The 16,677-nt window shown below is 34.6% G+C and overlaps 1 protein-coding gene across 15 annotated transcripts in view; it reads left to right on the top strand.

Annotated features, from left to right (window-relative positions):
• The window catches only part of TRDMT1 (tRNA aspartic acid methyltransferase 1), a 91,937-nt gene that overhangs the window by 61,085 nt on the left and 14,175 nt on the right, over positions 1-16,677 (top strand). For 11 of the 15 annotated variants that reach the window (XM_042945011.1, XM_042945010.1, XM_042945013.1 and 8 more), the window contains 8 exons: positions 216-287; positions 916-981; positions 1,756-1,825; positions 3,246-3,329; positions 4,966-5,309; positions 7,313-7,370; positions 8,696-8,825; positions 14,698-15,891. In XM_042945011.1, the coding sequence (XP_042800945.1) occupies positions 216-287; positions 916-981; positions 1,756-1,825; positions 3,246-3,329; positions 4,966-5,309; positions 7,313-7,370; positions 8,696-8,825; positions 14,698-14,798 (925 nt within the window). In that variant the 3' untranslated portion in view covers positions 14,799-15,891. Of the gene's footprint in view, positions 1-215; positions 288-915; positions 982-1,755; positions 1,826-3,245; positions 3,330-4,965; positions 5,310-7,312; positions 7,371-8,695; positions 8,826-9,342; positions 11,761-14,697; positions 15,892-16,677 lie in introns of those variants that run through there. The other 4 variants (XM_042945021.1, XM_042945007.1, XM_042945009.1 and 1 more) reach the window with 3 other exon arrangements.

The following is a 16,677-nucleotide window of genomic DNA, read 5'->3' as shown; positions in this document are numbered from 1 at the left end:
TTTTATAAGAAGTGTATTTATTAGATTGGTAAGGCTTTTTTTTTTAATTAAGTGGATAAATGCATTTTGTTCCCTGTAGTAACAAACATGATCGTATTTTTTGTGAAGACCACCTAATTTTAGTTTTCTCAGTCTTTATGTTTTAAAAGTGACTTGGTATCTTTCTGTAAGTAAGATCCATGGTGAATTTTATCCGAACGTTCTTTTTCCTTTAGAATTGGCCTGCAAGGTGATGTGACTGATCCAAGGACAAATAGCCTCTTACATATTCTAGATATTCTCCCAAGGTAAAAATTTAATTTTTTTTTTTTTACCAGCTTACCCAAACTTTAAAATTTTGGATCTGGAAGAATGTGGCATTTGTCATTCTGTAGACATTAGCAGCTTATCCATGCAGCTTTCAGAGGCTCTGCATGTCATTTATTTCTTCTGCCACGACTGACGGAATCACACAAATGTTTGCCATTTCCACGGCTGCCACTACAGTGAGTGACAGGGAATGAGAGTCTAATAGTTAAATTCTATCGCCTCTCCTTACGGTACCAATGGAAACAAGGCTAATATTGGTGAGTCCTGTTGCCCATGGCCTGGAACATGGGGCCAACCCTAGAAGCTGCCATGCTATGTAAACGATAGCCCTTTGCAAGTTGTGCAATCCAGAGCCTCTGTGTGAACCCATGTTTTCTGATAAACTTCACTGGAAATTAACATTTCAAATGCGAGCTTCATTAGGTATGCCATTTTTATGGGGAAAATGAATAAAATATGAGTTGCCTCTATCCCCTCTAAAATTCTTTTATGAAAACAAAGAATTCAGAAAAATGACTTACCTCATATCTCTAAGGATTTTCTTTACTTGTTACTTCTTAGTAATGACATGTGCAGAATTCCATTTGTTTTTGTTTTTGTTTTTAGATTACAAAAATTACCGAAATACATTCTTTTAGAAAATGTTAAAGGTTTTGAAGTATCTTCTACAAGGTAAAAATGTGTTTGCTTTGTGTTCATCTTAAACTTGGTATATTGTGGGAGCCGTTGTGAAATAAAGATCTTAAAAATAAATGCATACATTCTGACATTTTATATATGTTATATATTTTGTTCAGTAATACAGATTTTGACTAATTAATAATGTAAAGTTTCACAAAGTTAGGTTCACCTGATTCCCATTTTGATATGTTTGAATTTTTGCAGCATGACCACGCATTTAAATGAGAATGGTATTTCTCAATTTCAGCTGCTTATATCGCTGCCTGTTTCTTTAGAAGTAGGAATGTTTTCAGTGAGACATGTCCCTGTTGACAGGCATTTTGTGTCCTCCAGTTAGGAGAAGCAAGCCCTGTGTCAGAGCCCTTTCAGATGGTAGCCCAGCGGGAGAGTATCTGTGTCCTTGAATCAGCCACTGTCTGTATGTAACGGCTCCCGCATCTGATTTGCTACAGACAGAGCTCTATCCCCATAGCAAATATATCATCAGTAGACCAGTGATTCTAGCTCGCACCAGTTGGGATAAATTATCTGGCAGCTTTGTTTATTTATAATAGAAATTATCTCTATCTTGTTTTGAGAAATGTAATTTTTCAAGTACTGCACTTAATAAAGACCTAGGATCATTCGCTTCCTAAACAATTTGGGTAGCGACACAGTTTTCACATAAAATGAAGTTTTATGTATAATTTATTGTATAAGAACCCCATTTCCAACCACAGAGTGAAAGCTTTTCTTTTTTCTTTATTTTTGTCTTTGTCTTTTCAGAGACCTGTTAATACAAACAATAGAAAATTGCGGTTTTCAGTACCAAGAATTTCTATTATCTCCAACCTCTGTAGGTACCAAAATTATAAATTTTTCTATAAATTTTCCCAAAGGGAATTTGACTCAATAAAAAGAATGGATCTGTTTTGAATATTTTATGTAAATCTTGAAATTAGTTCAGACATGGGTCTTACTTTCTGAAGAATGTAGTACAGGCACATAGATTCATTTATATACATATTTTATGGAAAATATATATTATATAGCTTGAAGCTCACAGAAAATGTAAATTTATTTCCACACAGAAAATAAAGGATACCGTGTTTTGAAACCTGTGACATTTGGTATTTCCAAATTGGGTGTACCGTAGTTTATAATGCTTCAAAATAATCCAAAATAGAAAGCAAAATGAACATATGATAATTTTCTAGGTAGTCTTTTGGGGACATATCACTAAAATGCAAACATTGTGAAATGTTGTCATTTGCAGCAACAGGGACGGAGCGAGAGGGGGTAATGCTAAGCAAAATAAGTCGGAGAAAGACAAGTATCATAGGATATCACTCCTATGTGGAATTTAAGAAACAAAACAAAAGAGCAAAGGAAAACAAAAAAGAGAGATAAACCAAGAAACAGACTTTGAGCTACAGACAACAAATTGATGGTTACCAAGAAAGGATGAGGGTTGGGGATGAGTGAAATAGGTGATGGGGATTACTGAGTACACTTACCCTGAGGAGCACCGCGTCGTGTATGCAAGTGTTGAATCACTGTGTTGTACGCCAGAAGCTAATATAACACTGTATGTTAACTAGACTTGAATTAAAATAAAACAAAATGCAAACATGACTTCTATTTCATGGATATGAAATCAAAGTAGGTGGTTAAGAGGAGATATTTGGTAGATCTTTTATATTACAAGTATCACCGTCTGTTTTTTCTTTTGCCATTGTGTTTGTTAACCTCCTGTTTATTATCTTTAGCCTATTGTACAGTTATTTGTCCTGAAATTAAAAGAAAACCCATTTAAAAAGTACATGTACTATGGAAATTGGCATTATGTCTGGTCTCATTAGGTTTATTTCATATTTATTGCCTTTTAACTTTGAAATTAGTGTATCCTCCTTTTTTTTAATAAAAGGAGGTAATAAATTGCCAAAAATAGCTATAGTCGAATGTTACTTTTTATGATTACTGTTAATAATGAATGTAAGGATGTCTGTATAATTTCTTACCTGGGAATTACAAAATGAAAGTGACTCAGAGACCTATGGCTCATCACATGCAATCTCTGTTCATTCAAGTAAAGGTACAAAGCAACTTAAAAGTTTGAGAATTTGCTACAAAAATATCTTCCACGAATCAATAATAGAACTTTTCTGACAGAAACTAAATGCATTCCTGTATGAGTCGTTTTTCACTTGGGTGCTCACAGTTGATTCATGTCTCTTTAATTTCCTACAGTAACTAACTGCTTGCTTTACTTGCAGCTCGGCATTCCAAATTCAAGGCTACGGTATTTCCTTATTGCAAAGCTTCAGTCAGAACCATTGCCTTTTCAAGCTCCTGGTCAGGTGGTATTTTTATTATTATTATTATTATTATTATTATTATTATTATGTAAGTTTATTTCAGTCTGCTAATTTATTTCAAGAATGACTTTGTAGGAGCTTACATGTGTCCTGTTGAGCCTATAATATAGACCACCACCTAGGTCCAACTCCTAGACCTTTTTCCTCTCCCGATGCCGTTTATTGCTTTAAACGAGACAAAAAATAAAAACTTTTCTTTCATTATTAGAAGAAAATAGAAGTTAAAGGTTGAAAAAACTATTATTAGTGCTGTTATCCTCCTTTTCTCCCCTGTAATTTCCCTTCTGACCATTGACTATTTTGCATCTATCATTTTCCCCCAAAAGAAGCCATTGATTATTTCAGATAAAACTCAATTATACTATCTTAAAACTGGCTTAACAGTATTCTAACACATTGGTTGCATTTTCTTTGAGGTCAGTGCTATATAGCCTTCATTAATTAAAATACAGTGATTACTTGGGGCGCCTGGGTGGCTCAGTCGGTTAAGCGGCCGACTTCGGCTCGGGTCATGATCTCACAGTCTGTGAGTTCAAGCCCCGCATCGGGCTCTGTGCTGACAGCTCAGAGCCTGGAGCCTGTTTCAGATTCTGTGTCTCCCTCTCTCTCTGACCCTCCCCCGTTCATGCTGTCTCTCCCTGTCTCAAAAATAAATAAACGTTAAAAAAAATTGTTTAAAATACAGTGATTACTACAAGCCAGAATAAAATGCTCTATTGCTATAGATAGGATCTCTAACGGTGCAAACAACTGTACATACTTATGTTAAAATTGCTGTGGAAAACAGGGAGTGTCACTGGTTCGGTGAAGCTCTTCTTAACAATCACAGGTAAGAACTCAAACGCCAGGTCCTACTAGCAGGGGGTCAATAGTGTCATTTGGATCCCTTGCAATACGATACCAGTACATCTGCCTTTCCGTGGTGGTCAGTTCCCAAAATGGTATGTAAACTATATTCACAAAGACATCATCATTAAAAATTCCGGGAACTATTTTTCTTTTACAAAATAGGACATTATGTATGGTTATATGTTTTGCAGGAACAAAGTTTTCCTATGGGACTCACAAAGAGAAATAACCTTTCAGGGGGAAACATGCTTTCCTTTTCGTAATTACTAGTTTCCCTGTAGGTCATGGGTATGTTCCAGCTTTTCTTTTTTAATGAAGGAATATGGCAAATTTTGATCCAGTGCACGTTTTCTGGAAATGTTAATGTTGCTGTCTCTCTTTTCTTTTTATTTTTTTAAATGCTGTGCCTTTTATTCTGCTGACTTAGTCATTCTGTAACTAAAGTTGCTTTCTAAACTTCTTTTTTAAATATGATACTGTATCTATATTCAACATACTTCCTATTTGTTGAATGTTTTCATTAATAAATATAGGAAACAGTAACTCCAGGAAATAAATCATCTGTAGCCTGAGGACACTACAGCTATATGATGAAAAACTTATAATAATAACTTGTATACATACAAGTAAATCCGGTTTCTGTATTTTTGTTGACAACTCTGTAAAGGCTAAAGAGATTTTTTTGCATAATGTTGTTGGGGCATTATTAATTTATCTTTTATTTTTTAATAAAGCTTTTAACAGGTCATGTATTTTTACTTAATGCCAGGTGCTGAAGGAGTTCCCCAAACTTGAATCTGAACATCCAGAAAAAAATACAATAGTTGCAGAAAATAAAATTGAAAGAAAGAAAATTGAACCAAATATTTGCTTTGATAATGGCAGACAATGTTCTGGAAAAGAAGCCATTCTTTTTAAGCTTGAAACTATAGAAGAAATTGACCGGAAACATCAGCAGGACAGTGATCTCTCTGTGCAAATGCTAAAAGATTTTCTTGAAGATGACATTGACACGAATCAGTATTTTTTACCACCAAAGTCACTGTTGCGATACGCTCTTTTGTTAGACATTGTTAAGCCCACTTGCAGAAGGTCCACATGCTTTACCAAAGGGTAGGTTTTAAAGAGACTTTTAAAATGGCATATTCAAAATAGACAGGTTTTTATTGTTATTGTTTCTATTAGTTCTTCTCAAAATAAGGACCATTTTAGAAAATGTTTCTATTGGAATGATTTTTTTTTTTTTTTTTTTTTTTTTTTTGCTCTTAATTGCCTGCTTTCGTGTTCCAATAGAATGCACGAGTAAAAATTCCTTCTGGCAGAACATTATGTGCACAGCCCACAAAAGTGCTCATAAAACACAATGGCATTTGTTTGGTGACCTTCATAAGAGCTTAATTACCCATGGTGGAAACATGGTTTCTATTGATACTGAATTGCTACTTTTTAGTACCTTTCTTTTTATGGCACATCAGACCTCAAAATTTATGTCCACTATCATGATCAAATGTATAAGAAGACATTAAATTTTAATATCAAGAAATAAAGTTAAATCATCTAATGCACATTAGAGCATATTTAAATTTCAGTTTTTAAAATAAGTAATATATTTTTATGGTTCCAAATTCAAAAGGTACAAAGATTGTGAAATTCCTTTCTCTATCTCTTGCTTATCCAGTTTTCCTGCCTACATGCAGGAAATTAGTGATTTCAATTTGCTGTCTAATCTTCCCAAGGTATTATGTATGAGGGTGTATTTAAATATACTTGTATATTTTTACCACCTTATTAAGTAAATGGTAACATACTATATCTATTATTATGTACTTTTTTCATTATGCGATATAAATTGGATATTATTACACATGAGTACATAAAGAACTTTCTATTCTCATGGTATATATATCACAGTGTCTTTTATTGGTTACCTTTGGGTTATTTTTTGAATGTTAAAATATTTTTCATCAATGTTTTAAAACCTACAAAGAAGGGGAAAATTAGGCCTTTCCAGAAAATTTTGTAAAAGACCCCTATCTCTAAACTTGAGGCCTTCTCTTTTCACCCACTAGCTAGCTAGCTTTCATGCACACTCTGCTCCTGATAAAACCATACCAGATTTATTCTGATTTTTATCGTGCTCTGCCCTTGGACTTCCAGGGGCACAGGTTTATTACTTTCCATTGCCTTCAAAGACTGTACTCAGCTGTTGTCTGTTTCCAAGTCCGATAAGACAAGACTTATCAATTTGGTAATAAAAAACAACCTTGAAATTCGTTTGTAATTATAAAGATGGTATAAAGGAAGCCTTAATATAAATGTATTTTTTTAGTGTAAATAGTATAAACATTTTTCTTTCTATCTATCTACACACACACACATACATGATATGTGAGAACACAGATTTGCAAAAATATTCTTCCTGGTGTAACTTTCTCTCACTTTATCTATTAGGGAAAAAAGTAATGATAATATTTTAAGCAGCTAGCTTGGCAGTGACTTTGGGGGAAGAAATATTACTATTATCTTGCATTTCTGTAGGGTTTTGTACTTTTAATACAGTTTCTTATACAGTGGTCTCTTTGTTGTATGAAAAAGAGTGCAAACCTGCGTTAACAGTGAGAGGGAGACGCACATTCAGTGGGCCTGTGTTTGTCGTGGTCTTGGAGAGTGTGGTTTCCAGCTCATGAGGAGCAGTGATGGTTCAGGCGTTAGGAGAAATAGTGACAATTTGTTTTCACCTACATAACATTTGGTTTAACGTGCCAGGAGTGTCGATACTGAATAGCCTTTGGATATAAAGTCCTAACAAATTCATGCTTTCTATGATGAACAGTAAGAAATTGACAGGTAATACAAAGAAATGGTAATAATGCATGACTCAACGTTGTTTTTGCACAAGTCAAAAAACTATGCCAAATTTAGTGTCTGAGAAATTTAAATAGAATTATCTTGTGTCTCATCTGGCAACTTTTCACTTACAAAGTATGTTGATGTGTTTCAGACAATTTCAGAAGGATGTAACTATTTAGATTGATTAATTCATTCAAGAAATATTTAAGAAATTTCACATTAACAAATACATCAGATGCTACATAACATACATATTAATCTTTCAGTTATGGAAGCTACATAGAAGGGACAGGATCTGTGTTGCAGACCTCAGAGGACGTGCAGGTATCGTATATGCTTTAGAGCTAAAATACTTGAAAACTATGTTTAAGACTTAAGATCTGAGAATATTAAAGTAATTTTACATGTCTAATTCAGAATTAATATACATGTTATTTATTCATATTTTCATATAATATAGTGTATATAATAATTCTTTACTATAGGATAAATCTTTTTTGTTTCTCGTTGCTAGATGAGTTTATGTACAAAGAATATTTTGTTTCACTTTCTCTGTTATTATTCTTACCTCTGGTATTCTTTTTATTCCATAAGGAGTAAATTGAAATGCAGCATACAGTAGTTAATGTTCTCTAAAATTATGCACAAATATCTTAATATTGGAGGCTTTCGTTGGATCACACATTATAAAACTGCCTTTTAGGGACAGAAATCTACATCTCAGCAAGACTCTTCGTTAATACTTCACTTGTAAACTCTTCATGGCATCATGGTTGAAAACAAGCTTGAGGGGCTCCTGGGTGGCTCTGTCGGTTAAGCATCTGCCCCTTGATTTCAGCTCAGGTCATGACCTCGTGGTTTGTGAGATCGAGCCCCATGTTGGCATCTGTGCTGACAGTGTGGATTCTCTCCCTTTCTCTGTCTGCCCCTCCTCTGCTCATTCACTCTCTCTCTCTTGCTCCCTCAAAATAAATAAATAAACTTAAAAAAAAGATAGTTTAAAAACAAACAAGCTTGATATACTTACAGCAAAAATACCTTATATTTTTGCATAATTTTGGACTGAAATCACATTATCTTCTTTTATCCTGATTTGAACTTCCCATTAGTACAATTTACCCATGGTAAAAATCCTATCAGAGGCAAATGAATGAATCTGAGAAGTTAAATTTACCAAGTATATTTTATCATTTTAAGAAAATATCTTAATTTGATGAAATTGATCATAAACATTGAACATTTTAATGATCCACTTATTAGCATTGTGAACCTGATTTCCTTGGTTGATCAGGTTTCTTCTTATCTTTCACTGTATTTCTTCACGTCTTATTGCCATTGTTTATTTCTTACGGTTTCATTTTTGAGGGCTCAAAAATGACAGGTAAACTGAGTGTTTCCTGATTTGTTCAACATTAAGCTTTTCAGTTTTAAACATTACGATTTCAAAGTTTACATTGCCATTGATGAAGCATTTATAGAGTTTATTGCAGGGGATGTTTTGCCCTGTGCGTTTTGCTCCCGTGTATTGTAGCACATACAATACATACATGTATGTTCATCCTTTTTAAACTGAATCACAAGAGATGATCTTATCTTAACAAATCTGCTTGCACTCTACTTTATCAGTTATCCTGGCTGTTTTCTTACAGATTGAGAATGTCTACAAATCCCTCACCAATTTGTCACAAGAAGAAAAGATAACAAAATTATCAATGCTTAAACTTCGGTATTTCACTCCTAAAGAAATAGCAAATCTCCTTGGATTTCCTCCAGACTTCGGTATGTGAGATACACAGACCCCAGCTTTCGTTTAAGGTCCCAGAATTCATCAAGGACTCTTGTGTGTATTTGATGAATAGACCCTTGCCCAGACAGATGGACGTAAGAAACCTTCTTCCTTTCCTGATGGGGCCATTTTTGACATTTTCCTTCCCTCCTCTTTCTGCTTCTGTTCATAACCTGCCTCAGACCCTTCCTTTCAGGCTCCATTCTCTCTCCCTTTACTCCAGTCATGGTCCCAAGTGGTTTTCAGGGGAGAAAGGCCAAATTTGCAATTCCTCACCTCTCCCCACCGATGGTTGTTAATAGCATGTCCTTCTCCAACTTACTTTCTTGATACCAGAGGTCCTGTTCTAATAACCCCACATAGATCTTGTGAAATAATGTGTAGGTTTGTCCTTTTTGTGAAGAAATTAAAAGGTGGCTGAGGAATTTGTTTTCTTGGTGGTAAGTGTATTTGTATTTCTTCTCAGAGATACATTCTTATCGGTTATGTACCTTTTGTCCTCCCTATAAGGAGAGAAACAAGAAGGTGGAGAGGTGGTCTAAGAAGGAGTCTTCCTCATGGAAAGAAAGGGTGGGTCAGGAGCACAGCTGCCAGAAGCGACCAAAGATTACGGAGTCTAAACTAAAGCAGGGAATCTCAAGAACAAAAATGCAGATACAGAGTGAGAAAGACAAAGTCCTAGCTCCTTCGTAGTCCAGGAAATCCAGGGATGGATGCTGTTAAGAGACTGGACACGTTGTCTTTGCTTTGGCTTTGCAGAGTCCCTGCCCCATCCCTGATCCCACTTTCTTGGTGCCTGTGCTCTCGGCCATACTGACACCATCAGTGTCTTAGGCTGGGGTGGCTGTGTTCCCAGTACCTGGCTCGCGCCGACCAGAGAGAGACAGACCTCCCTAACGTGTTCCAGGACTACACGAGGACACAGTGTGTTTTTGATAACTCTGGGAGTTTGAAAGCAGAAAAGTGGAACTTGTCTAAATCCAGTATTGTTGTAATATTAATACAGTACTATTTTTGAAGCAGATGACGGGTTAAATAGGTCATGTTTTAAATTCTAAATGGTGGATTTACAGATGAGGTTTTGGAGCACATCCTTCTGTACGTTGGGAAGAAACTGACTATATAATTTGACTGTCCTCTTGGTAATTGGTTCTTGAAGGGTAGTCACGGCAACCAGGTTTATTTTGTAACTCTCTGCCTTTTTCTTGGTGATCTCATTCAGTCACAAATATCCTGGGGAGTGTTATTTAAGGAAAACACAAACTTTCCTTGTCTTAGTCTACATCACACAGTAAAGTGAGAACATCATAAAACAAATAAAGAGCTGAGAATTGGACTCAAGAAATTAATTCCCAGTCTGCTCATTTGCTTACTATTTTTTTTCTTTTTTAGGATAAACAATCAAAGGTACTTTCCATAGTACTAAAGAGAGAAAAGAACTTGAGTGTCTAATAACAAATTCCTACGTTTTGAGTGCTCGTTTCTTTCAGTAGTAGCAGTCACTGTGGTAACACTGAAAGGCAGCAGGGACCCCAGAGTCAGACTGGCCAAGTTTGAGTCCTAGCTGCACCTCAACCCCTCCCTGCTTTAGTTTACACATGTGTGGAGTGGGGGTCATCACAGCGCCAGGGTCAGAGGGTCCTAGTGACAGTTAAATGAGGTAACGTGTAAAATGCTTACACGCTTTCTGACATACAACGTCAAATTCAAATGTCAGCTTTTATTTGTAAAACAATGGACATTTATTTGCTTTCATAGCCTTTACTTCATAAATACTTCTCATTTGAAAATTTCACATATGTAAGTTAGAATTTTTCAAAGCTCTCTGCAAATGCGCATACATAACAGTCTTTAAATTACTTCACCTTCTTTTAAAATATGTGATATATTTGTATGATCAGGATTGACCTGACGTCACCCCTGAGCAGCACTGTGACAGAAATGTCCTTCCCGTGTGCTTCCAACATTTTCGAGTCTGAATCTGAAATGGGCGTTGTTTGAGCTGCACTGTTAACGAGGGTTTTGCATCGATCCTTTCGTACATCGTGTGCTGGTTTTCTTTGTCACTAGCGGTATGCACTCGTGAGATAGTGAGCTTGGGAAGCGGACACTAACCTACACTTACAGAATGGAAGCTGCTATCTTGACCTTGTTAATGCTATGTTTCTGTGTTTTTGAGCATCATTCTTTTTGGTGTACCTCAGTTTCTAAAAAGTCACCTTTTAATTTAAAAAAAGCTGTATCTGTATATAAAACACACAAGCACCCTTACATATATGTCATTTTTACAAATCTCGCTTGTTTGCTTTCAAACATTTCTTGCCCTGTGATATAATCTTAATATTACACGAGGTCATCCCTGGGATATTCTAAAAGTCTGTTGCATCTTTGGCTCATTTGAATGAAATAATTTTTTAGATGACTAATGCGCTTGCCTAAGACATATTATCTTTATAATGGCAATTTTATGATCTTGCTCAATTGCATATGTAATTTTTTTATGTGACCACTTATTTTATTGCAGTAAGTATAATGTAAAGTGTCGATGAAGCAATTTTATCACAGTCAACTCTACCTTCTGGTCCTCACAAAATATGTATTTTGCTTTTCTTAATACTTTTTAATTATTTCCTTCATCTTATTATCTAAATTGCCTTTCCTTTATTTAATTGCTGTGCCAGAGGATACTGAATATGAAAATTGTAACTAACCTTATAGGGTATACTTCACGGACAGTCTTTTATGTTGATACTTGCAAGGTTCTGTTCTAGCAAATGTTGTATGTATGGGCCATTTGTTTTGAAAAAGAATGTAGCAAAATAGAAGTCCAATGTGAGAAAGCCCATTTGTGGAAGCAGAATATAAAAAACAACTGTGAGGGACTTGTATCCAGAATATATAAAGAACTCTTATAACTCAACAATAAAAAGAAATAATCCAATTAAAAAATGGGCAAAGGATTTGAATATTTTCCAAAGAAGATAGACAGATGGCCAATAAGCACATGAAAAGATGTTCAGCATCATTAGTTATTAAGGAAATGTAAATCAAAACCACAATAAGATACCACTTCACAAAAAGACAAACAATAACAGTGTTGGTAAAGATGTGGTGAAATCAGATCCCTTGTACACTGCTGGTGGGAATATAAAATGGTACAGCTGCTCTGAAGAACAGTGTGCAAGTCCTCAAATGTTAGACATAGAGTTACTGTACGAGTCAGCATTTTCACCCCTAGGTATATATCCAAGAGAACTGAAAACACATGTCTCCACAAAAATGTATACAAGAGAATAATTCATACTCAAAAAGTAGAAACAACCCAATATCTATCAATGGATAAGTGGATAAATAAAATGTGGCATATCCGTGCGATAGAATATTATTTAGTTAAAAAGAGGATGGAGTATCGCTACATCATGTTGTGATGAATGAATGAACCTTGAAAATATGCTAAGTGAAAGAAGCCAGAAACAAAAGACAACATATTGTATGGTTCCATTTATATGGAATGTCCAGAATAGGCAAATCCATAGATACAGAAAGTAGATTAGTGCTTCAGGGGCAGGGAGGGGAGCTGGGGAGTGATTGCTAATGGATACCAGCTTTCCTTTTTAAAAAAAAATTGAAGTATAATCAAGATGTAACATTATAATACCTTTGGGTATACAATGGGATGATTTGATATTTGTATACATTGAGAAATGATCACCACAAAAAGTGTGGTTGACATCCATTGCCATATATCAGACATAGTTACAAATATTTTTTGTTTGTGATGAGGACTTTTAAGACCTATTAGTAACTTTCAAATACACAATATAGTATTAGTAACTGTAGTCTCCACCATGCTGTAAATGACATTCCCATGACTTGTTTATTTTATAGCTGGAAGTTTATACCTTTTGACCTCTTTCACCCATTTAGCCACTCCCCCCAACCACCAGTCTATTCTCTGTATCTGTGAGGGATATTTTTTTTCTTTGCTTGCTTTGTTTCTTAGATTCCACATTATAAGTGAGATCATAGAGTGTTTGTCCTTTTCTCTCTGACTTACTTCACTTGGTATAATGTCCTCAAGGTCCACCTGTATTGTTGCAAATGGTGATATTTCATTCCTTTTTTATGGCTGAATAATAATTCGTGTGTGTGTGTGTGTGTGTGTGTGTGTGTGTGTGTGTGTGTGTGTGTGTAGGTTCTTTCCATATCTTGGCTATTGTGAATAATGTTGCAGTGAACATGGGGGTGCATACATCTTTTCAAATTAGTGTTTTCATTTTTATCCCATAAATACCCAGAAGTAGAGTCGCTGGATCATATGGTAGTTCTATTTTTAATTCATTGGGGAACCTCCATGCTGTTTTCCATAGCGGCTGCACTAATTAATATACATGCCCTCAATATATTTTGGATATTAACCCCTTATCAGATATATGATTTGCAAGTGTTTTCTCCCATTCTGTAGGTTGCCTTTTCATTTTGTTGATGATTTTCTTTGATGTGTAAAAGGTTTTTAGTTTGATATAGTCCCACGTGTATAGTTTTGCTTTTTTGACTTTGCTTTTGGAGTTAGATTCAAAAAAATTGTCGCCAAGACTGATGTCAAGGAGCTTACTGCCTGTTTTCTTTTAGGGGTTCTATGGTGTCAGTTCTTACATTCTAGTCTTCAGTCCATTTTGAGTTAATTTTTGTATATCAGAACATGATGCTTCCAGCTTTGTTCTTCTTTTACAAGATTGCTTTGGCTGTTTGGGATCTTTTGTGGTTTCATATGAATTCTAGGATTGTGTATTCTGTTTTTGTCAAAAATGCCCTTGGAATTTTGATAGGTATTGCATTGACTGTGTAGATTGCTTTGGATACTGGGCATTTTAATAATAATTCTTCCAATCCATGAGCACAAGATATCTTTCCATTTATTTGTGTCTCATTTCTTTCTTTGGTGTCTTGCAGTTTTTAGCATACAGAACTTTTACCTTCTTGATCAAATTTATTCGTAGGTATTTTGTTCTTTTTTATGGGATTGTAAATGGGATTGTGTTCTTAATTTCTCTTTCTGATAGCTTATTGTTAGTGTGTAGAAACACAACAGATCTTTGTATATTAACTTTGTATCCTGAAGCTTCACTGAATTCATGTATTTGTGCTAACAGCTTTTTCGAGTCTTTGGGGGGTTTGTGTATAATATGTCATCGGCAAATTGTGACAGTTTTACTTTTTCTTTTGCAATTTGGATGCCTGTTACTTCTTTTTCTTTCCCTAATTGCTCTGGGTAAGACTTCCAATACTTTGTTGAATAAAAGTGGCAAAAGTGGGCATCCTTGTCTTATTCCTGATCTTAGAGGAAAATGTTTAGCTTTTTACTTTTGAGTATATTATTAGCTGTGGGCCACATTCTTTGTGAGGCACTAAACATATTCTGGAATTAAATAGTGGAGATGTATGCAAAATTCTGTGACTGTCCTAAAAACCATTGACTTGTATATTTTAAAAGGGTGAATTTTATCTCCATAAAGCTGTTTTTAACTAAAGGAAAACAACTGTGAAATAATGGTAGCCACAGTTTTTCCTAAAGTGTGTTAATATACAGATTTCTGTGAGTTTTGTGGAGGGTATGTGTGCAATTATGTGTGCACTGAGCATAATATATGTTATGTGATATGATAATATCACGTGGTGTAGGCATTGTAATTTTAGATAATATTTTTGGCTTCAGATTCTAATTTCTTTATTGAACTTCGTGGAGACCTTAGGGACTTATTTATGTGAATGACCACTGTGCTCCTACTCAAGGATGCATCCTTTTGTCTCTGGAAGTTAGTATTATAAATGATTGTCTTGTAAATTATTATCTCTCTTTTCTAGGATTTCCTGAGAAGATAACAGTGAAACAGCGTTATCGTCTACTTGGAAATAGTCTCAATGTGCATGTAGTAGCTAAACTAATCAAAATCCTATATGAATAATTTAAAAATAACTCTGAAAGATGGTCACATTATTTATTCATATCCAGGTAGTAATTCTGAAATTCTATTTTGAATTGATTTTGATGAAATTTTACTAAACTCTCTTTATCTCTCTTTAAAAAGAAATTTGGATTTATCATAAAAATGCTGACTTTTAAAAAATTTATATTACTGTATTTTGTAAAGCAAAAATTGCTATTATGCTTTACAAGAATATATTTTCATGTGAAATTGCTAAACATACATGTAAAATATTCTCTTTATAACATTATGGTATATAGAAATTTAGGAACATTGGAGTTTGAATATCTACATGAATATTTTACAAAGTGTCATGATAGACATAGTATAGTGAACCTGAGAAATTATGTTTTTGTATGTTGCTTAAACAAATTGCTTTATGAATCCTATCATTTTATTTTTATTTTATTTTATTTTATTGTCAGATTGATTATTCCTGATTTTAAAATGATGCTTCTAATTCTGGCCTGTTTCAAATATTGAATGTTTTACTGAATTCCATCCTTTAAACATTTCTTAATTATATCTAAACAAATGCATATAATGTTTTAGACCAAATTATGAGTGTTATACAGCCGTCTGAAGAAAGTGTCAGAAAAAATAATCCTAAATTCTTGATTATGTCCCCATCAGGAAGCTACAGAAAATGTAGGTAAACATTATCCAATTATCTTTAATTCTACCTCCATGTAAAATGCGAAACTTCATTGTCCGTTCTTTATTTATAAATATTTTCTTTTACTTTGCTGTCATCAGAACTTGCTTTTGTCTTCCTTCTTAGCTTGTTGTTGTAAGTTGAATTTGCATCACATTCTAGGGAATGTAGTGTGGCATTCAGATTTTAGGGAGGAAATTCTGCTCTCCGACCCCATTTTATATGACTGTTCTGTGAATTAGCTTTTTAAACTTTCTCTTTCTCTCTCAGACTTCTTGGAATTACGGTTTCTTATCAGACTGTTTGTATTATAAACCCTGTGGTTTTATTTCAGTGATAAAAGCAAGTGACAAAAAGAAGAGAAATGAAAAGAAATAAGACCAGAAATTGTATCACAAAATAAAAAATATTTTTATTCTTTTTTAAAAAAATGTTCATTTATTTTTGAGAGAGAGAGTGCACATAAGCAGGAGAGGGACAGAGAAAGAGGGGGACAGAGGATCTGAAGCAGGCTCTGTGCTGACAGCAGACAGAATATTTTTATTCTTAAAAGACAATCATTTAGACGTGGAGAAATCAGAACCCTGTGCATTGCTGGTAGAAATGTAAAATGGTGAGCCACTGTAGAAAATAGATGATGATTCCTTCAAAAAATTAAACCTAGAATTAACCTTATGATCTAACAATTTCACTTCTAACTATATGCCCAAAAGGATTGAAAGTAAGGACTCGAACAGATATTTGTATACTAATGTTCATAGCACCATTATTCACAATAACCAAAAAGAGGAAAGAGCCAACATACTTGGGTGAAGACTGGATAAACCAAATATAGTGTATACATACAGTGGAATATTATTCAGCCATGAAAACAAAGAAATTCTGATACATGCAGCAACATGGATGACCCTTGAGGACATTATGGTCGGTGAAAGAAGCCAGACACAAAGGGACAAGTTTTCTATAATTCCAGTTACATGGGGTATGTAAAAGAATCAAGTTCATAGAGATAGAAAGTAAACTAAGAGTTACCAAGGTTCGGGGTACCTGGGGAATAAGAGTTAGCATTGAATGGGTACAGAGTTCTGTTTGGGGTGGTAAAAAAGTTCTGGAGATGCTTAATGGTGGTGGTTGCACACCAATGGAAATGTACTTAATGCCACCGAACTGTATCCTTAAAAATCCTTAAAATGGCAAATTTTA

Source organism: Panthera leo, chromosome B4 (genome assembly GCF_018350215.1).
Source record: "Panthera leo isolate Ple1 chromosome B4, P.leo_Ple1_pat1.1, whole genome shotgun sequence".
In the NCBI taxonomy this organism is placed as follows: Eukaryota; Metazoa; Chordata; class Mammalia; order Carnivora; family Felidae; genus Panthera; species Panthera leo.
Note: the sequence above shows the minus strand (reverse complement) of the source record. Positions and strands in the feature narration are given on the sequence as shown.